The sequence below is a fragment of the Lampetra planeri genome, chromosome 36 (assembly GCF_965212315.1).
Source record: "Lampetra planeri chromosome 36, kcLamPlan1.2.h2, whole genome shotgun sequence".
NCBI lineage: Eukaryota > Metazoa > Chordata > Hyperoartia > Petromyzontiformes > Petromyzontidae > Lampetra > Lampetra planeri.
In genome coordinates this window covers 10,817,485-10,840,284 of record NC_136142.1, presented here as the reverse complement: position 1 = coordinate 10,840,284, position 22,800 = coordinate 10,817,485, and the positions used below count along the sequence as shown (strand labels likewise).

The 22,800-nt window shown below is 46.7% G+C and overlaps 1 protein-coding gene across 5 annotated transcripts in view; it reads left to right on the top strand.

Annotated features, from left to right (window-relative positions):
- The first annotated feature begins 2,795 nt into the window (after positions 1-2,795).
- LOC144730804 (chromodomain-helicase-DNA-binding protein 5-like) overlaps positions 2,796-22,800 on the top strand; it is a 46,410-nt gene continuing 26,405 nt past the window's right edge. The window contains exons 1-15 of one of the 5 annotated variants that reach the window (XM_078611570.1): positions 2,796-2,865; positions 3,709-3,770; positions 9,520-9,638; positions 11,075-11,281; positions 11,946-12,058; positions 14,268-14,587; positions 16,043-16,194; positions 16,591-16,735; positions 17,308-17,507; positions 18,485-18,712; positions 19,133-19,336; positions 19,858-20,072; positions 20,733-20,864; positions 21,796-21,907; positions 22,318-22,509. In XM_078611570.1, coding sequence (XP_078467696.1) covers positions 3,746-3,770; positions 9,520-9,638; positions 11,075-11,281; positions 11,946-12,058; positions 14,268-14,587; positions 16,043-16,194; positions 16,591-16,735; positions 17,308-17,507; positions 18,485-18,712; positions 19,133-19,336; positions 19,858-20,072; positions 20,733-20,864; positions 21,796-21,907; positions 22,318-22,509 — 2,364 coding nt within the window. In that variant the 5' untranslated portion in view covers positions 2,796-2,865; positions 3,709-3,745. Of the gene's footprint in view, positions 3,122-3,480; positions 3,771-9,519; positions 9,639-11,074; positions 11,282-11,945; positions 12,059-14,267; positions 14,588-16,042; positions 16,195-16,590; positions 16,736-17,307; positions 17,508-18,484; positions 18,713-19,132; positions 19,337-19,857; positions 20,073-20,732; positions 20,865-21,795; positions 21,908-22,317; positions 22,510-22,800 lie in introns of those variants that run through there. The other 4 variants (XM_078611572.1, XM_078611571.1, XM_078611573.1 and 1 more) reach the window with 4 other exon arrangements.

Genomic DNA, 22,800 nt, shown 5'->3' with positions numbered 1-22,800 from the left:
CTCCTACAGCCACCCCATTACTCGTGGGGAAGTCTAGAGGGTTGTGCTTTGCTTTAGTTGGGCTGATAGTAAGCCTCTTGGTGACACGTCATGTTCAACAGCAGGTTCTCCAACTTCTCAGAGCAGTATTTACCAAGCAGAGCAGCATTTACTAAGCAGAGCAGCATTTACCAAGTTATCAGCATACGTAACAATGTTGACCAGTTGTGAGCCATACCTTAACTGCATCTGAGCATCGTTCAGCATCCCATTGAACCTGTAACAGATTTAATTCCACTGGTACAGCCATGGGAAGCTTCTCAATCTACGTGGTCAAAAAAAAATCCATGTTAAATAGTGTAGGGGCCAGAGGGCATACCTGTCACAGCCCAAGGTGAACAGGAGATGGCTCTGACTCCGGGTCACAGAGCTTTACCCGGACCTGCCCATCACCATATGTAGTTGACCCCTGCTCTCTCGATGGTATCGTAGGCATCGACCAAGTCAATAAAGCAGAGATGTAGGTTCCTGTTGTAGAGAATGACATTCAGGACTGCTGTGGCCCGAACCCACACTGAGACCTCCGCAAGCTTATCCTGAGCGTATCTGGCGAGGCAATGTTGCATAATCCTTGCCACGACCACTTCCTAGCACGCGGAACGTGTTATATTGGTTCACATAATCATTAGAACTCACCAGTGAGCCACAGCCAGATACCGACTGCCAAAGAAAGCCCAGAGTGTGATATCGGTCTTCGTAAATCAATACAACTCATTAATGGGCCATGTCCAGATGCAGACTCTCAATGAGAGCTCGGTGTTGTTATGAGTCATCATTATCATTGGGGTTCATCGGTCCACTCAGACTAAAATTGTCAGCCCCAAATGATGAACCTTGTTACTGGGAAAGAGCCACAATGTTGCACTCTTGGAGTTCACAATGTATGAAATAGGCTCCAATAAATAATAATCGTGTCAAAATAACATATTGTACATGTTTTAGCTCCGCAAACAATTCAGAAGAGATATCCGACTAGCGAATTAAGGGTATTTTTTTGAAATTATCATTGGCGGCTTTTAACTTGCCACGTAAACAGTGACTTTTAAATCAGAATAAAATTACTTGTTGAAAACAGTTTTGTGGCAGTGATATTTATTAGCCATTTCATGCACAATATTACTTTACCTTTGTTGGTCAGTTAAGTGCATTTTCATAAACACAAGGCTACTCATCTTGTTTGAGACTTTAATAAACAATTATAATTGAGGTGAGCTACTTCAGTTGTCAAAATTGCGTGCATTTTAATGGTGGCCTGGCTGAGACCATAGACTTACCACACTTGAGAACCCGGTTTAATATGGTTAAGCCATGTTTCTTGCGGAAGTGTGGAGTTGGCCTGATACCTTGAATCTAAATTGTCTTATGGTTGTTCTTGTTTGTCTTGCATCACACGGTGTTTTTTTTCTGGAAGATTTGCTGGTTTATCCAGGATGTTTCTGTTGCGCGTCGTCGTTTTAAGATGTTCTCTGTTCATATTTAGTTTGTTGCGGTTGCACCCGACTCAAGAGCCGCATGGCTCACAGGGCTATACCTAATAAATGAAACTTTAAATTAATTATAGGTGGATGACACATGGATTTAAACCTAAATCAGCTGTGCTGGGTCAGTGTCACCGACATGGCCATTATGAACCCCCTTGAGATAGACACCCAGAGACCCACGGCTTGAACCCAGGATCTCAGCAGTACTGGGCTCATTGTATCTCACACATCCTGCCGCCTGGCTCCCCAGGTACTCATTTCAAGGCTGAGGTCCAGGACCGGTGAGAAATTTGCCACTGATGTTAGCCGTGGGTGAGAATGAAACCAATACAGCCAGGTTTGTAGCGCAGTGCGATAATCACTACAACACATATATACACAAAGACAAAGATCCCCCGTGTAACCTGAACAGATTGTTGGGGCAAGTGATGTTGGCAAGCACGAATTCGGGATGCCGGGTTCATAGCGCATCGCGCTAACTGCTACACTACCGCTCTCCACCATATATGCACACACAGGGTCATATATATACATGGATATATACTGTACTCAAATGCCACACAAATGCACATGTACAGTTTGTACAAATGGTACATACACGTGCACATAATAAACATAAATGAGTGATACACGCACACGTACACAAAAAGGATAATGCATTTCAAAATATTCATGACAAAGTACCAAACGTAAATAAACACAAAGGGGGCCATACACATACACGGATAATGCATACAGATGGGTGACACATATGTACACATACACAAAGGGGATCATACATACACCCACCTAAACAGGTCAGACCGACATAAAGGGGTCATACAAATAGACGCACATACACAAAGGGTTGACGGAAACAAATACACACAAATACATAAAGGGGCCATGCACACACATACACACATAAAGGGGTCATACATATAACGAGGTCATTCACATACACACATGGGTGACACACATAAAGGGGTCACACATACACACAATGGGGGTTGACACACGCAGGGAGTGTTGCCCACCCCTCCCCTCCCCCACAGCCTCTCCGCCCCCTCCACTAGTTAACGCACACCACGTGATGCCGCCCCTAACTAAACTAGCCAGGTTAGTATTATGGGATGTAGCCGTCGCCCTGGCAACCGGCCCGTGACGTCACGCCCAACTTCCCCCCCCTTCCCCCCCACACCCCATCCCCCACTCACTCCCCGCTTTGTTCTGGGGGGAAAGGGGGAGGGTGGGGGTAGAGGGGAGGGGAGGGGCTGTTCCCCCCGCCCCGCCCCTCCCCTCCCCCTCCCTTCTCTTCCCCCACGTTCATTCTCCATTGGAAGTGGAAGAGTTAAGACACTAAAAGGTGGCGCTCCTCACGGCATCATTGTTATTCGCGTTATTATTAGTTACATTAATTATAACCGTGTTACCATTCGTGGTGGGCACCTACTGCGCGGAGTATACTGCGTTGTGTACTGTATAGCATACAGTTTACATGTACTGTCGAGTACTGTAGTCCATGTGGGTGGAGGTTACAGGATGTCATGTGTGGAAATCGTTTTCCATATCGTCTGGATCATCACCATCAGCTGAGTTCGAAGTTCTCAATTTCCCGTGAGGTTGTAATACGTAGTGGGAAGGTTTGGTTCAAGAATGTATAATATATAGGTTCATCATCATGATCGTCATCATCCTCGTCAGATCATCATCATTGAGTCTTTAACATCACCATATAGCATCCTCATCAATACTCATCTCATTTGAGTTTTACTGACTGTTAAGAGGTGTAGGATTCTGGTTTACGTCAACATTTACTGAAATTTCATTTGTAATTATCAACTTGGTGGGATTTTGATCACTAAATTTATCAGCATCACCACCATCACCAGCCATTCATTACACACTAACCCTCACAATCACCACAGCCATCGTCGTCGTCATGATGAGGAGCTAATCATGTAGGAAGAGACGAGAGTGGTGGGGGGTGTGGGAGGAAGGTCGAGGCATGGGTAGGAGGAGTCACAGTGATCACAGGCCCTGGGCCATCTTGATGCAGACCCTCCTCCTCATTGTGAGCTCACGGGAGAGGCGCCAGGAGGAAGTCCGCTCCTCGTCACCCAGTGAGACGTCACTGCTGAATATCGATCAATGCTTACTTTGGTAAAACTTACGATGATTGGTAATTAATACTGGGACGCTTTGTTAGGAGCTGAGGAGGACTGAAGCCGAGGGCGAGGGACAGCATGGACCCACTGGACGGCCTGGGAGGTGAGCGCCGCGTTTGTCTCCGTGCCTGTGTGCGACTTTGTCGTCGTTATGTGGTGCGGTCGTGGTTATTATGACTTTGTGTGGTGTCTTCGATGTGTGTGTGGTGTTGGTATGTGGTGTTGGTATGTGGTGTGTCTACCTCTGGTGTGTGTAGCGGTGTGAATGAGTGTGTCGTGGTTGCGTCTGTGGGGTGAGCTGGTCTTAATAGGTGCTCGCTAACAACGCGTTAGGAGGGTGATTTTTTTGTGCGATTGTCGTGGTCACATCGCATCTAACATTCCAGTACTGTCCATGCTCATTAATCCTGCACGGTGTAGAATGTTAAGCTTTTGTGTGTATAATGTGTATGCAGTGTGTGGCTGTGCACAATTCTGGTTTAAACTTTTGGTAATCCTGAATATGTAAAAGTATTGTACAGTACAATGACATTCTAGTAGAGTGGCGTGGTTCTTGCGTTGGGCATATATCTGGATAAGCAATGCGAGTTAAATATTCTTTAACGCCGGTATAAGAACTTAGATTATACTTCACCCCCAAACCCCTTCTGCTGCCATTGTCGCATGGCATTTGTTCAATCGTACCGATCTTAGCCGTATGCGTCCGAACTTTAAACCAGGTTTTAATGATCCGAATACCTAACTTCAACGCAATACTATATTGCGTTACGCAAATACTTGGTGATGATAATGTAATAATATGAATTGTGTGCTTTGACACATAATGCGGTATGTGGGGCACCCTACCGCTTAAATAAGCAGGGTTGGGAAAAGTGTAATGTGTTTATTGTAATGTTTACACGCGCTTTGTGTATTTTGTGTTTGTGTATTGTATGTAAATCATCGTGTCTACTTGTGTGAGAGTAATCGCTAGAAAACCTCAGGGGGTCCGAGTTTCCTTTATTTCGCATACCCGGCGTTCGGTGGCATTTCAGGCAAACATTTAGCAAATTTAGATTAAATTTTCGTGTTTAAAGTTTTGGCGATCCGAGACGGAGTTAAAGTAACGTTACATTGTGTGTTTGTACTTGACATTTTTAATAATTTGAAGCGAAATTAGTCGAGGGAAAGGGCGGGAAAGGCTCCGTGCCGCGACTAGGCCCCGGCGCTAGGCGAGGGCAGGACGCGTGCGCTCCCAGGCCACACACGTGCTTGGTCTTAAAAAACAACCTTAACATTTACACAATCGTTAACATTACTATTAGCTTTGTCATCAAAGTTATGAACATCGCTAACAACGAAACCGCACAATCTGAAATCCTCTTGAACATCCCTTAACATCAATATCATACGCAGCATTAACAATTGTTTTACACGAACGTGAATATCACGGACATCGTTCACATCTTCAACAATCATTAACGCATAACTTATCAAATATGGAACCTTTACATAGTAGCACAGTCATCGTCGTGAACATCTTCTTAAACAGTCACGGACATCTTCTAACCTTTAAACAATTTGCCTCGACAATGTCACAACGCTTCTTACCCTGCTTTTCACTATCACGTCATCCTCGGCATCTGTAGATGATCGTCTTCGTCCTCGGTCCTCTTTAAAATCTCCATAAGATCTGCACAGCTCACGCCATTACTCCCCGGGAGTCTCTAATCTCCACTCGCATCTCCGTGTTTCACCTTCCCCGTCTCTTCCCCCACCTGCCTGTCCTCTCATCCACATTTTACTTTCGCATCGCTCAGCGTCCCTACCATCTCTGCCCGCCTCTCAGTCCCTTTCCTGATCTCCACATGTCTCTCCTAGCTCTGGATATCCCATATACAGTACTGTACTGCTCGTATGCCCGTCTCATCTCCTAGCGTTTCCCGCATATCTCCGTGTCTCAATACGTCCCCGTGTTTCTCCACATCTCCCCCGTCTCGCCCCTCTCTCCATCCACCATAATATCACAATCACACCCCCTCTCTATTCACGAGACACCAAAACCTTTAAGGCAAGAGTTCCATAATCGACGAAACCCAAGATCCTCTTGCAAACCTAATCAGGACATGGCGTGCATGGACCCTTGTGATTGAGCTTTCAGCTGTTATAGGTCGTGGCGTTGTGTTCCGATTGTGTATGGTCATTGTGTCTTAGCATCCTGTGTCCCATATTTTGTGGCTTGTGTCTTATGTGTATTGTCATGTGTCTTGAGTCTCGTTGTGTCTGTGTGTTTTCTGTCTGGCAGTCTCAACGTCTGTTGGGGATCTTTTAATTGCCTTTATTGTATCGCAGCCTGCGTGTCTCTGTGCATATAACGTTTGTGTCTCAAGACGTGGGGTTTTTCCTTGCTTGTCAATGACATCTTTTAAGTATCGCGCGTTTGTGTTATTGTGTGTGCATATTACATAATGTCACGCATACACAACACGAGGTATGTTGTTTGTTTCCATGTACAGTATATGTCCATGTATTCAATGCATATTGTGTTCGTGTCGTGCATATTTCCGTATGTTCCGTGCCGTGTATGTTATCGTAGTTTAATCTCAATCCAGTGTCTGCCTCGTGTGTCCCAGTGTCGACACTGTCCCTTGTGGGTGCTGTATTGTACACAATTTCTTGTTGTCTCAAGATTGTTGTCTATGTGTTTATATATGACCTTCCTGTTGTATGCCTTGAGTATATTCACATCATGAGCTCATGTGGTGTTTTGTAATGTCAGTTTTTTTTCTGTATCCTGTGTGGGCTGTGATTATACACGTACATTCATATAAATATATTTCATCAATCCACAGATGGGTAAAGTTCTAAAGAGTGCAGCTTCTCTTGGTTTTACATATTTATGTAACACGCTTGTGTTAGTGCATTTGACATGTGTTTATTGTATAGAGTACATGAACCCAGATGATATGTATGTCTGCCCGATATATACATACGGTATCGCGATTTGGTGTTTTGTACACATTGCATGTTATGTCTGCGTGGTGGTTTTGTGTATATGTACATGATAATACTGTCTGCCTCTGCTCTAGTATTACAACATAACGCTTTAATGAGACTCTATTCCCCCCTATCCCCCCCGACCACCCCCCGACCACCCCCCATCCCCCCCACCACCCCCCATCCCCCACTCTCCCTCCCTTTGTCACGCAGGGCGAGGGGCGGGAGTGTGGGGGGGGGCTACTCCTCCTCCCCTCGTTCACCCCTCCCCTCGTTCACCCCTCCCCTCGTTCACCCCTCCCCTCGTTCGCCCCCTCCCCTCGTCCGCCCCCTTCCCTCGTCCGCCCCCTCCCCTCGTCCGCCCCCTCCCCTCGTCCGCCCCCTCGCCTCCCCGCCACCCCTCCCCACCACCCCTCCCCACCACCCCTCCCCGCCACCCCACCCCGCCACCCCACCCCGCCACCCCACCCCTTCCTCCACTTCCCCCCCCCAGCGACCCCCCTCCCTCCACTCTACCCCTCCCCCACTCGCCATCTTCCCCTCCTCCCCGCCACCATCACTTCGCACGTTTCTTGGGTTTCCGCGCTTTCCAATTTCATAGCGTGCTGACGTAGTGAATACTTACATCCCATTGGTCGAGGCGCTCTGCCAATCGCGTCCCACTTGTGGGGCAGGGGTGGATGTTGTGGGGGGGGGTCTAAATCGCTGTGGGAAATATGAATTCCGCTCCAGCGTGATGCAACTTCCGGTTGTCTCAGGTTATTATGTTCTCTGAACGCCCCCCACCCCCTTGTGATTGGTTGATGCTGGTAATTTAATGCGTGCCTCTGGTTGATTGGTCATCCCCCAACACCACGCTGTGATAATGCATTCGACGAAACGGGGTGGGGGGCTGCATGGTGACGTCATCATTTCGGCGCCTTGACGTTAGGATGCGACTCATGTGATTTTTGGCTATCAATTGACAATAGCGCATTGATCTGATACTCTTTTTAACTTTCTGACCTCTGCTATGAAGAAAAGCCCATTGGCTGAAAAGTGGTGGTTGTATATGTTTCCTTTGAAGGCCAATGTGTTATTGACGAATGTAAATTTTTTTTTGGTGTTTGTGCTTGTGCAACATTGCCAAATGCAGTATAACCAATTTGTTTAATACACAGTGGTGAATTGGTGGATGGCTGGCCTTGGTCGCAGTGTGGATATGGAATTTCCTCCAATGGTTCAGTGCTGCCAACAGCAATGCTTTGAGCAGAGACACTGACTTGTATTGTGTACTGCATCTTATCAATCTACTGCTGGATGAGGGCCTTCCCACATGCAGGTCGTGTGGACTATTTGATCATATTCATGCTGGTTAGTGTGGGCTGGTGAAGGAGTTGGAGGACAGGACCAGTTAAGACATCACTTGCCCAATGAAGGTAGCCGTGGCCCGGAATCTAACTCGTGTCACTGGGGTAATTGTGCAATCACTATGCCACCTATCGAGGTGGCGAGATGTAAACTACTTCGCCTGTTTACAGGAGGTCGTGGGTTCGATCCCGACCCTGACACCCTAATATATGGAGTTTGCATGTTCTCCCTCTGGTTGTGTCGATTTTCTTCAGAGTCCTCAGGTTTTTCCCTCCACATGTATAAACATGTATTTAGAGTATTTGGCTGCTATAAATTTCCACGTGATAAGCCACCTTGTTGAGCATTTCTTTTGTGATCCCCAGGGCCCTTCTGAAAAAGAGCTATATGGCTCCATGGGCCTTACCTAGTAAAATAACAAGTTTAGTTTTTTGAGAGAATGTACAGGTGAAAAGCCTAGATATTGGAGAATAGTACAGTACACCAATGGAATTTGGCAATTTAATTAGCGCCATGGTAATATCATTGAGGAAACATGCTATGTTTTAGGTTTCCATCAACAGTTATATTGCGGATAAGAATCTGCTTTTGTTGTCTGGATTGTGAGACCAACTCGCTGTACTTCAGAACCTGTTTTAATCATGGGCAGCTCAGACCAGGAATTGAACCTGGGACATCAGTGGCACTGGCTCAGCCATTTTGGACCTTCTAAGACATTCGGCCACATTTTTTAAAAGTGCATTCTTAAATGGCTAAATATGAAAGTCGTTCAACCAGTAAGTGACATTAAAGTAATATTTCGCACATACAATGAATTTCAGCAACATACTACTGCACGTCTGAAATTAAGCATTGCTGCATTTGAACGAATGTGAGATAAATGCTAGTAGGTTTTTATATGTATCATCAGCCATGGGTTATTCACTGCTAAATGAAGGCCTCCCCTTACACAAACACCATTTTTCGTGGTCTTGCAATTTCCATCCTCATCACTATTATCATCTTCTAGATTGTGCTGTCACTCATCTGTATCAACTTATTTGCGCTGTCTCATCTATACTTCTGCCTCTGCTGTCTTGCCTATTCTGTTTTGTCTGCGTTGTATTGCCACATTCTGTCTCAGACTAAAGTAAGAATTTGTGTTTATCTTGTGTAAATGTAAAAAAGCCCTTTTTAAGAGGACCGGTGCTGCCCTGATCCCAGCCACCTGCGTTTGATTCCTGGCCACGGCTAATTTGGGTTGTGAGTGATAATCTGAATTGGTCATGGTCCTCCTCCCGATACCAATCCCCACTGAGCAGTGTGAAATATAAGATAATCCCACAACCCTTACCGTGTGTGGAGGCTCTAATCCAGCAGTGGATTGACAAAAGGCTATGTACAATTGATTCGCATGGCCATGAATTGATTCTTGTATTGCGAGTGTGGTAATTAATTTGAATCACTGACTCATCACATGCCTGGTTGCGACTAGTTTCCCGTGCAGTGAATGCCTCCTGACCTCGTTTGTGTCGTGTCTCCTTCAGACGAATTTGACGAGGATGTCGACGTCCCATCGGAAAGCGATAGCGGCAAAGTGAAGAAGAAGAAATCGTCAAAGAAATCAAAAGAGAGGCCGGTCAAGACAAAGAAGAGGAAGAAAGAGGTGAGGATGGGAGTTGTGTGTGCTTAGAAAGTTTGCACTCCATTAAATAATTGTGTCGTGTCTGATGGGAGTCATGCCCGTTTGTGATATGGAACTTGGACGTAGTTCTTGCCACACTACCTCATGTGTCGTTCCGGCCTTCTTAGGTGCTCTCTAATAGCACTTGCCCCAACAGTCTGCAACTTCATTATTTAATTAATAGATTACGCAACTGATTTTCAGTTGGATTACTCGACGTTTATGTAAATAGTTTGGAAGCATTTCCCACGTTTGCCACTGGATGGGAAGTGATGGTCAAGGATTTGTAACGTCCATAATCAGGTGCGTCTCGCTGGTAGGCGTGGATTGTAGGTGTCTCAACTTTAGGACGCAGTATGCGAGTGTGGGCACCGTTTTAAAGGGTCTAATATTATTTACAAGTATCACACGTATCTATAGAAATTAATTGATACCATGTCTAAAATCTGGTCATTGCTGTGCTTATTGTGCAATGGAATTTGATTGGTTCTTTATATGGTGAAGTTCGTTGACATGCAAAGCATGATGTGAGGACCGATCCAATGGTCAGTTGTCACAGTTCTGCTTGTGTTGTGGAATATTATTAGTTACATGACTACGAGTGACATACAATTCAATTGGTACTTTGTTAAAAACTTCGGAGTCGTGTTGCACTGATGTGTGTGCAATAATGATTTGTTAGTGATGTGCTTAAGCGCCTTATGTAATGATATTGGTGCAGTGGGTAAGTTAACTTTAGTTTAATTTCTGGTCTATAGCTTAAGATTGAGCTCTTCTCCAGTCACATAATTTCCCGGCCTTGTCATGGGCTGCCACATACTAGTTTAAAGCTTCCTCGGTGGGAAAATACTTAAAATTAGCTTGTCAGCAATGTAGCCTTCATGCTGCGGTGATGTCACTCCAGTGATGTATTAAACAAGGGGAGTGTTTGTGCATGTGGTATGATTGTATGTTGCAGTGTGTTTGTGTGTGCCTGTGTTTGTGGTCTGGCACAAGCGGCGTGGTGACGTCACCGCCACTTAGTGGCGAATGGCGGTTGTTGTGTTTGTGAGGGGAATGTAAGTGCAGTGGCTGGTACACTGCGCTACAAACCTGGTGATTTGAGTTAAATTCTCGTTCATAGCCAGCATTACTGATGAATATCTGATCCGGTCCTAGGCCTCTCCGAGGTTGACACAGCCTTAAATGTGTACCTGGTACGGTGTGTAAACATCGGCACCGGGGAGACCAAGGTGACTGGTGTGCTGGCCATACCCACCCGTGCACTGTGCCAGCCTTCATAGGTGCTCGCTGACAGCACTTGTGTCCCAACAGTCTGTGCCAGCCTTCATAGTCTGTGTGGGATTGGGTATGAGCAAGCGTGTGGTTGAAAAGGTTCACGAGGGGTTGGATGTTTGTGTTTGCGATGACACGTACAGGAGAGCGAGAGTGAGCTGACTGACGCAGAGGACGAGAACAAGACAGATAGCGAGGGCAGCGACTACGCGCCCAGCAAAAAGAAAAAGAAGAAAGCCAAGGAGAAGAAGGAGAAGAAGAACAGCAAGCGGCGTAAGGAGGAGGCGGCGGCGGCAGCGGCGGCTGCAGCAGAGGAAGAGGATGACGACGATGACGACGACGCACCACAGGTTGGTAAATTGCTCGGTCGATCTCCCGGCCAGTGAATCTGTTCCACTATCGTTTGGTCGGTCACTTACACACTCGGTTGACCATTCGGTCGATTGATAGGTCATTCGGTTATTGTGAGTTTATTTTGGTCGATGTCTCGGTAGACTATGGCCAGATCACCAAGTTATTGCGTACTCCACCATCTGTCCCTGTGTTTACTTGGCACACCATCTTCTTGCGTGCTGTGATGACCATAATTGGTGTTTGCTGATGTGGCTTACCCAACATGTGACTCGTGAGATCTTGGTTTTTGTCCATTTAGATATAATACGCTTTCTGTTTGTTAATTAGAATGTTTGTCATATCCGTTTATATTTCTGTATCTTCATTGGTCTGTTCATCATTCGTTTCTTCACTAAATTCAGCAAGTAGATGAATATTTGTGTGACCATGATTTTCCTCCAGTAGAGGGCAATGCATCTAAACCCATTGTTCCACTACGTCTATGCCTCCATATTTTTATGCTCCCTGCATTCACGAACCAGCATTCACTAGCGTGATCAAGTGCGGTCAAATAACTCCGTGATCTGCACGGCTTTAAGGGAGGCCCTCATCTAGCAGTGGATTGACAAAAGGGCTGTTAAGATGTGTGCATTGTTTAATGCTACCTTCTGTTCTCTGTAGAAAAACGCTGCCCAGATGCTTGGAGACTGGGGCTTCTCAGACGTGGACCACGTGTACACAGAGGATGACTACCGCACGCTGACAAACTACAAGGCCTTCAGCCAGTTTGTACGGTGAGTTCAACACTCAGCCCATTAATGGAGCCTCCTGTTTTCTTGTTAGGGAATAGAATCGTATAAAATGAAATGTATGTGTGGAAATGGGCAAAGAGCTCACAAACGTATACACACATCAGGTGTGCATAGCCAGAACTGGAGTCAAATACAATTACAGTAAAACCTTGGATTGCGAGTAACTTGGTCTGCGAGAGTTTTTCAAGACGAGCACATTTTTAAAATAAATATTAATTTGATAAACGAGCGAGGTTTGTAGTACGTACAGTATACGCTTTGTCTGCGGAGCATCACGTGATCACAACTGAGCCAATAGTTCTCTCTCTCTCGCTGCGGAATTGTGTGTAATCGTCTCCCATGCTCGGTCTCAGTCGGCGTGCCTCACTCGTATAGTCAACATCTGTGCGAGCGTATACTGTTTACTATAGTGTTGTGACCACGAGTGTGCGTAAAGCATTTTATTTATTTTGTGTCCAAGTGTAGTGACTGTTCTTTAGTAACTGTACTGCAATTGAAAGTCGTCCTACACAATTCCCTCCTCTCGTCTCCCTCACACCAGCCACGATTAAATTGAATTAATAAATTTTATTACTTTATATTAAATTTCAATAATAAAAATATAAAACGGTATTTTGTATTAATCATTTTTATATGAATACAGTATTTTTGGGTTGTGGAACGAATCATCTGAGTTTCCATTATTTTTTATGGGGAAATTCGCTTTGATATACGAGTGCTTTGGATTACAAACACGTTTCCGGAACGAATTATGCTCGCAATCCAAGGTTTTCCTGTACAAACCTGTCATCCTTACTGAATTGCAACCGCAATGTAAAAGTATTTTCGGCTAACGATGCTGCTGTATTGTAATTATAATTCACCCCAGGTGTGGCTTTGGTCACACTCAAGTAAGGGCAGTGGTATGCAGCACAATTTTTGATAAATATAAACACCTTTTTGTGCTGCCGCGGGGGATTATTAGAAGTGAGCTGGAAACACTGAGATTCTACTTTTGAGGTGTACAAATATTTGTTTAGCATAGCAATACATATAATCGGGGCTGCCTTTGCACACCAAACCTGTCATGGGCATTGCTACTAGAGTTTCAGTCCTTTGGGATTCAGTTATTTTTTCCTCCAAAACAATTTTTTAGTTTATATAAAAGGGAAATTTGTGAATATGTGTCTGTTCGAAATGTTTAGCATACTTCCCGACATGCAACAAAATTGAAATTTGGCATGTGGGTAGCTTCCAGACTGTACACAATGCAAAAAGTATAAAAGTTGACTTTTGTATTTTGGAGGGGGGGGCGCAATAATGCATATAATATTTTTCACGGAAAGTGAGCGGAGACGTCACATCTGTGATGTCACCCGCATGCGGCAGCGTTACGTAGTGTGCCTGCTGACGTCACGCATCGCCCCCCTCCAACCCTCCGCGTAGGCCGTGTATTAATCCAAAACAAGAATCCAAGTCCCGCGCGAAGCGGGTAGTAAAGCTAGTAGAAAATATTTTAACGTCATGGTCATGTGACTTTTCAGTGCTTCTATAGTGCCCTCTAGTGGTAGAGCAAACGAGATGGGAGAGGACATTGACAATTACAGAACTGAAAAATATTTAATGCGCAAAAGTCAGAATCGGAATCTTTATTATAATGGAGAAATCGGCTGAGCTATAAAGCTCTTTTTCACAGATGTCCAGCTGCTTGGTGAGATGTTACCTCACAAAAAAATATAATACCTCATAGCCTTGAGCAGTAAGACAAATTGATTTGGCACTGGTTTTTATCACAAAGTTTTGCCCGAATCTTGCTGTTACTCGGTTTTCACCAATTCGCCTGGTTCTTTTCTCGGGCAAGTACCTAATAGCAACACAAATTTCAACTGAAGTGAAATTCATTTTGGATTAACTTTACGAGAGTTGTCACCCCCCTTTGCAGATAGACCGAGCTAATGCACAAACACTTTAAACTTTTAATTTAACAACTGATATGAACATGTCATTTGGGTATTTTCAACCTGTTGTGTAATTTTTGCTGCCTGTTGGTCCTTCATTTTCTTCTCTCCGTTTTTCTGCACTTGCCAGCCTTATATTTTGGCTCCTTATAGCTCCTTCAGATTATGCGTATCATGGTTCTGTTTGTTTTTCTCTGTTTGCAAAACGAACATCGCTAATTCCATGGCTACTTTTCTCTTTCTTGCCACACCAGGCCTATGATAGCGGAAAAGAATCCCAAGATCCCCGTGTCGAAGATGATGACCGTGCTGGGAGCCAAGTGGCGTGAGTTTGGCGCCAACAGCCCTTTCAAGGGCTCCACGGTAACCGCCGCTGCCATGGCGACGGTTCCCAGGGACCCAGCTGCGCCACCCTCCGTCTCCATGCCCACTATCGCCCCGGCAACCGTCACCACGGAGACGACGCCAGTCACAAGCGCCACCACCTCCACTGAGGAAGCAGTAGTAGCAACACCCGCTGCGACACCGGCACCACTTGTACCACTGAGGAAGGCCAAGACCAAAGAGGGAAAAGGTCAGGGCAAGGGGTGCAAGGGTGGGGGGATAAATCACAGTTGCTGTGCACAGGCCCCCATAGAGACAAAAACAATCCGTCTGGTCTTCGGCTTGTGTGGAGGAATTGAGGAGCAAAGTCTGTGGGAAAAAGAATCCATGGTGTTAAGTGATAAAAGAGTGATAAAGAGGTATATGAACGCTGATGAGCGAGCAAATGGACTGAATCAGTGATGCTGGATGAATGGCGGGGGCGGGGTTCGGAGGGATTGGCAGCGTTGCCAACTCAACGATTTTGTCGCTAGATCTTTCGTGGCCTTTTGGTTTTCAAAGCGATGAGCAACAGTCTCTCGACTTTCTGGGAAAAAGGACATTGTGCAGACTTAGGAGAGATTCCAGGTGTGTCTATTCAAGCTCCAGTGTGGTTACTGTCTGAAATATTGGGAATTTTTTGGGGATATTTTTTACAACTTTAGAATGTCTACTTCATGATTTTTTGAGATTCGTTTGGCAACTTCCCGCTTGATGGGGAGAAGTTAGTTTGATCGTCTTGCCCACGTCAAAGCTCGCCACTCAGGTGTATAAAATTACCTTCTATAAAGTATAGTTTTGAGACAGAGGCTAAATGTGGCATCTTTGTTCGAGTGTGTGCATGCATGTATGGGTCTGGAGTTGCGTGTACACTTGTCCACATGCATGTGTCACCGTGCGTGGGCTGGCCTTCATAGGTGCTCACTAACAGCACTTGCTCCAACAGTCTGAAGGCTATATGGGGGATTTTTGTCTTTGTTTGTCCATACAAATATGTTTACATGCACACAGAGTTCGGCAACCCATGTTCAATTCCCACTTGCGACCAACTTTTGTGACAAATATATAAACCATTTCTGGGCCTCCCTATTTGTCTTGGTCTCAAAGTACCTATTGCGTTGTCTAAACATTAACATTGGAGAGACAAAGGTGGCCAGGCACGGTGTTACCCACCCACCTCCCCCCCCCTTGTGTCCTCTGTAGACCTTAATTGGTGCTTGCAAACAGCACTTGCTTCAAAAATGTGTTAAACTCTATAAGGGGGATCTTTGTGTGTACGTAAATAAGTGTGCCCGTGCTTTTTTGCGTATTTGTGTGTTCTCGAGTTCTGGCGGCCTGTGTACAGATTATACTGACTATTATATGTAGGGTATGTAGGCGTATATGCCTACAAAATACATTTCTTTTTTTTGGGGGGGGGGGGTTGGGAGTCGAACATTTTGTAAACCTGTGGGATGAACTTTTTACCCCCACATCGGGGGGTGGGGGGGGTCCACTTTCTATAACTTTTTGATTCAAGCCTTCTGAAAGGCTTTCAATATAGTTAACGGACAAACGGAACGCTGCGATTTTATAATAGACGTGTTCCCTTATGTGTTGGTGCATTATATGCCTATTGTGTGCGTGCACACTCAAGTATGCGCGCTTGTGCGTATGTTGCCCACAGGCCCCAATGCGCGCCGACGAACTAAGAGCGCACGTGTGGGCGAGGGAGCCAAAAAGAAGGTCGTGACGCCGGCCACCAAGGCCAGTAAAAAGCTGGCGCCACTCAAAATCAAACTGGGTGCCTTCACCAGCAAGCGCAAGAAGGGCTCCTCAGTGAGTAACATGGTCCATACTCGATCGCTCACTCGTCTACCAGTCAACGTGCTGATCTGCTTGTTCACTCATGCAAAGCCCACCCACCTATTGTCTATGCATTCATCAGCTTGTCTACTCACTCGCCCACTGCTTGTCCATTCGTAATTGTTTTTTGTCCTGCTACTTGTCCACCCGCTCATCTTCTTGTCCACTTACTCGCCTGCTCGCCCAACCACAATCCAGGCATATCCGTTGTGTGCTCAATCGCTCGCTTTTCATCATTGTCATCAGCGGTTATCTGTCCACTGCTGGATGAAAAGCCACCCCGATCTATTGGTCCTAGTTTGATAAGCGTCTATTGTCCGCTGCCGTGTACGTGTGCGTGCTTTGCGTTTTCTTGCGCATGCGTTGAAGAGCGAGGAGGAAGAATTTGAGGAGGAGGAGTTTGAGGACTTTGACGAGTCGAGCATCAACAGCTCATCGGTGCGGTCCGACAGCTCGCAGGGGAAGGTTCGCAAAGCCAAGAAGAGAGTAAAGATGGTCAAAAAGAAAAGAAAGGGTATGGGGCCCATGTGTGTGTGCGCATTGGTGTGGTTTGTGCCGAGGGGGGAGTAATTGTGTGGTTGCATTGGGTGGCGATAGTTTGCATGCTTGTGTTGCTTGTTTGGATGTCTTGCCGTGGTTGTGTTGATGTGGTTCTTATTAGTGCGCGTGTTTACATGGTTGTGTTTTTGTGGCACGTGGCTTGTTGGTGGAAGTTTTGTCCGTTGTCGTGGTTGAGTTATGGAATTTTGCAGGGTCACACTATTTAAATTGTGGTCTCTAAAAGTATCCGGGCAAATCCCCAGTGGCTTTTGATTAACGTGCCAAGCCCTGCTGATCAGTGTCAGATTATTTGGAACTTGTCCAGGATTTATCTTGCTTAAACAAATGCTTTTGGGAAACACTGGTCCAGAAGGGCAATTTATGAACAGATCAGAATTCCCAAAAAAAATTTTGGAGGTTTAACAGGCCCTACTTTTACTGATGTTGTGTTTGTCGTCGTGGTTATTGATTTATTATTGATGTCATCATTTGTAATTCTTCTCTTGTGTATGTTTCCCCCTCCCCCCCTTCCATGTCGTGCTGCAGTGGGGGATGATGAAGACGGCTATGAGACGGACCACCAGGACTACTGCGAGGTGTGCCAGCAGGGCGGCGAGATCATCCTGTGCGACACGTGCCCGCGCGCGTACCACCTCGTGTGCCTCGACCCCGAGCTGGAGAAGGCGCCCGAGGGAACTTGGAGCTGCCCGCACTGCGTAACGCGCGCACTCACACGCGGCGGAGACGTGTGTACACGCACTCATGTGTACACTCGCGTACGCGTGTACACATGCACGCGCACACGCTCATGCACGCACGGATGCACAATAATGCATATACTTAAACACTTTTTTTCTGTCACGGTTATTCCTGCAGCTTGTATATTCACCGTTAAATACTACGGGTATCTTGCTGTACAGCAAACTTTAAAATAGACCTTTGACGTAATTTGAAATGAGTACCATTACCTGCTGGTGTTGTGGACCAAATTTGCCAAAATCTAAAAGTTACACCCCAAATTACTCATTTGGGATTACACATAGAAACCCCCAACTGTTTCTGTGAAACAAAGTAGCTTCCTTCGTGATAGCCTCGTGTATAAGAATGGCGTGAATTTCACGTAATAAGTTTATTCTCACATTGTCATCTCTGTCAGCATTATTTTCCTGGGTACTTGTTGCTGAGTGCAGAGTAACTTCTCATGTGCAAGCGCTCATGTGCATGTACGCACGAGCATGTGCACACACGTGTACACCCGAACGTATGCATGCATGCGTACACACGTGTTGGTGAATATGTATAAATGGGCAAACACACAAGACAGATCCCTTGTATACCCACAATAAGCGGTTTAGGGCAAGTGCTGTTAGCAAGCACCAGTGGGGGCCAACATGGTACACGAGGGGAGGTGTGGCTAATACCACCCCCGGCCACCTCGCTTGCTCCAGTGGTGATGTTTACACGCCGAGTTGATCGAGGGGAGATCCAGGACCAATTCAGATTTGTCACTGACATTAACCATAAGCGGGAATCGAACGCTGGTCTCCGGGTTCAGAGTGCAGTGCGTTAACCATTGCATCACCATTCCCTATATGTACGCGCACACACAGTGCCACACACTCGGGGTCATTGTTTCATAGGCAAAGAGCCAGAGACGCAACGGGGGAGAGAGTCGATCACCTTCACTTGTTCACCTGCCTTTTGTCCCCGGTTACTCCCCCAGGAGAAGGAGGGCATCCAGTGGGAGGCCAAGGAGGAGGGTGACGAGGAGGACGAAGAGGTAGTGGGTGGAGAGGAGGAGGAGGACGACCACATGGAGTTCTGCCGCGTGTGCAAGGATGGCGGGGAACTGTTGTGCTGCGATACGTGCCCCTCGTCGTACCACATCCATTGCCTCAACCCTCCACTCCCCGAGATACCCAACGGGGAGTGGCTCTGCCCACGCTGCACGGTGAGGGGCTCCCTGGGCAGTGGGCACAAACAGGGCCAGTGGGCAACACGTGGAGCTAGTGGAAACACCCGTTGCGAGCTGTTGGGAGAGTGGTCGCACGGGTGGGGCATAATGGTCTAGTGGTCGGCTGAGCTTTGTTGGTGGGTGGGGACACAGTTTTGTGGGTACATGGGCTCTGGGGAGAGGGTGGGCACATGGGTTGGCTGGTGGGAGGGTGTGCACAGGTTGTTCGGCACATGTGGGCTCGCTGGTGGGTGGGCATGGTTTGGCTGGTGGTGGAAGGGGTGTAGGGACTTTGCATCTTGACCCTGATGTTGATGTCTAATTGCTTGCACTCACTAGAGTTTCCACACACCACTGACTTCAGTCATCGGCATCATCTTCCCCTGTGCTCTCCCACACTCCTGCCCACCATTACAGTGCCCCCCAGTGGAGGGAAAGGTTCAGAAAATCCTGCACTGGAAGTGGGGGGTGGCCCCCCCTTCAACACCCGTGGCGAGACCAGCGGATGCCCCTCCGGACGCGCCAGACCCCAAGCCGCTGGAGGGGAGACCGGAGCGCGAGTTCTTCGTGAAGTGGAGCAATCTCTCCTACTGGCACTGCTGCTGGATCACAGAGCTGCAGGTGTGAGGCCAGCTTGTCGTCCCCCAGCATTCTGTCCATTTGTTTTTGTCCATCTGTCTGTTTTACCTTTGTCCATTTGTTAGCTCATTCTGCTGTATGTCTGGTTATGTTTTTGTCGATCCCTTTATCTGTTTATCATTCTGTTAGTTTATTTTTATCTAGTCTGTGATGCCTTTTCGTTTGTTTATCTCTGTCCATCTGTACACATGTATTTACCTCTGACCCATCCCTCTGTTTATCTGTCTGTTGGTATTTCGGTCCGTTCATTTCTCTGTTTGCTCACATATGTCTGCTTGTTTACTCGCCCATCCTTCTGTCCTTTTACCTTGTTACATCCAATCTTTCCATTTGCTTATCGCTGTCTGTGTCTTTCTATATTTTGGTTACCACTGTCCGTCAATCCCTTTTTACTTTCGTCTCCCTGTCTTCCATCCGTTTTTGTCTGTTGCTCTTTTGTCCGTCTGTGCTTAATGACCCGTCTGTCCAACACTTTCAAACAAACCCGCACCCCCGTGCCACAGTTGGAGATCTACCACCCGGTGATGTACCGCACGTACCAGCGCAAAACCGACATGGACGACCCTCCGGCATTTGACTATGGCTCGGGCGAAGAAGAAGGGAAGGTGGAGCGGCGGCGCAAGAGCAAAGACCCCAAGTTCGCCGAGATGGAGGAGAGGTTCTACCGCTTCGGCATCAAGCCCGAGTGGCTCATCATCCACCGCATCATAAATCACAGGTGATGACTGTGCACGCGTCCGTAATGGAGCACTGTGGAGGTGCATGTTGGTGGTTACGCGCACATTATTTAGCTGTTTAAATGTGCTGGGCTGTGCAGATGCCATTTCCTGGCCTTGTATGGATGCAATACAGCAAGTGGGCTTATCTTTGTGGGGATTGAGTGTAACCCTCCTCTCGCACGTTTGGGATTTCTCCTGGGACTCTGGTTTCCTCCCAGCGTAAATAAATACTCCTCAATGGGAGTTGGCCAAACATCCCAATATAGGGCCACAGAGCTTGGGCAGTCGGCACCCATTCTGGCTGCCTTTCCTGCCTGTCAGTGGTTGACTTAATTTTGGGTCTTTTTGAAAACTGTGTTTTAAACTGCGCTCTACCGGTACAATGCCGTTTTTGGTGGGTCGCAAAAGAGCACCTGAGACTTTTGTAAATTTTTAAATGAGTATTCTTTGCAGTCACGGAAGTACAGAAAAACACAACACAAGCCACCGGTGATGTGTGGCTTGGCACATTTTCCAGGCTGCCCCAAAGTTGATGTTTGCATCTAAATTGCAGGAACACACTTTAAGCTACTGCAGCGCAATTATTGTTTATTTGTTAAAGTGTAAAGGTTCAAATGTGTTTTTTTTATCAACCCCTACCGTTTTCCCCTTCCCTTCAGTATCGACAAGAAGGGCAACATCAGCTACCTGATCAAGTGGCGCGACCTCCTGTATGACCAGTCAACCTGGGAGAGCGATGACTTGGACATCCTTGATTACGATCTCCATCGCACCTCCTACTGGACGCACAGGTGCGGAGGGCTCTCACCCACGTGTGGGTGATCATCGTTATTACTCGAGTTTCTGTTGCCGTTCCACGTCTTTTGTCTCCCCAACATTGTCTCGTCTTGCGGCGGCGACATATCTCTGCTTGGTATGCAGGAGGGTTTGGGTTCGATCCAGTCCCTTGACGCCTGTTGTATATTTCGAGTTTGCATATTCTCCCCGCGGTCATGTGGCTTTTTCTCCGGTTCTTCTGGTTATCTCCTCCACATTTAGAAGCATGCGTTTCAATTAGAAAGCTGCTATAAATTTTCACTTGATAAGCTGCTTTGTTGAGCTATAATTTGTGGCCAGGTTACTTCTGATAGAGCTAATAGCTTCATGGGCTTTATCTGATGAATACAAATAGTTACGTTTTTAGTTGAATCTTTACATCCATTTTCCGTGATTGTGAAGATGTCATAATGCGTGGTGTCATCTTGCGACGTCACGCACCTTGTGACATAATTGCATTCATAGCTTGCGTGGCGCATAAGGTAACGTTATCGTTGTTACCGTCAGCCTGTAAACTTCCCACTCCTGGGCGAAGGCCTGCCCTATTCAGATTCCTCCTTTTTCCCCAGTTGCTCCTCTCTAGAAGTTGCCTACAAACTCTGGCTGCTACCATTTCTTCACCTCCTCTCGATCTCCAACTCCGTAGTCCGTTTGTCACTCATGACTTCTCATGACCCCTTCCTTCCCCATTTTACGCTTTATTTCCTTTGAGTTGACAACAACCGCATCAGTTACCCTCGACCTTTCCTTGTTTCTTAATTCCTTAACCCATCTCTGGAACTTGCATTGTTTTCGTTAATTAAATACTTCTGAGGACAAAACGCACGTTCTTTGTGAAGTGTTAGTGTCCGTGCATGTGCGTGATTTTAACTTCCACCTTTTTTATGCGTGATTTCTGTCGTGCAGAGAGATGATGATGGGCGAGCCGGGCAAGTGTCCCAAGAAGCTCAAGAAGACCAAGAAGTTGCTGAAGGAGAGCAACAAGTCTCCGAAACCTCCAGACACCCCTATCGTTGATGTAAGTTTCCAGTACACAGCCAGGGGCTCTCATGGAAATTTACCCGAGCTGCTGGTAGATTGCAGCAGGTATCACGTCACTAGTAGCCAAGGTGGAGAGTTACTACAGCCGTAGCGAGCACCTTTAGCTAATGGCACTTTCCCCCAATGAGCGCTCTGTGTTAAAAAACTACAGGGGTTTCTTAGTGCAGTGTGTTTTAATGCCGTGTCAGGTGTGTTAGTCTGTGTGAACGTCTTTTGTTTGTTTCACGTGCCTGCCTTGCCTTGTGTGTTCATGTTTGTGCGTAATGTGTGTCCCTGTGCGTCTGCATTCGTTTGAGTGTTAGTGTGTTAACGTGTTAGTGCTTGTCTGAACCGTCCGTATGGCTATCTTTGCTCACTACCGCCACCCTCCCTCTCCATTCCCCACAGCCGACGATCAAGTTTGAGAAGCAGCCCGACTATGTGGAGGTGACGGGAGGGCAGCTGCACCCCTACCAGCTGGAGGGGCTCAACTGGCTGCGCTTTTCCTGGGCCCAGGGCACACACACAATCCTTGCGGATGAGATGGGTCTCGGAAAGACTGTGCAGACTATAGTCTTCCTCTACTCGCTCTACAAAGAGGTGGGAGTCGCCGTGACGTGGAGTCGTCGGCGGTTGTGCTTCGTACACAATTGCCCATAACACACGTTCATTCACATGCTTCAGCATGACAACGACAGCCGCCTAGGTCATGGCCATGTCGCCACATCGCCTGTGTGAGGTGAGATTTACGGTAAAGATGTGTTAGCCCCCTCAAAAAAGCAATACGTACATCACGGATCTTGTTGGTGACGGGCTGGGGCAATGGTAACACTTGAGCCTCGCAGCAAGGAGGGCCTTGTTTCGATTTCTGACTTGGACACTTTTCTGTTT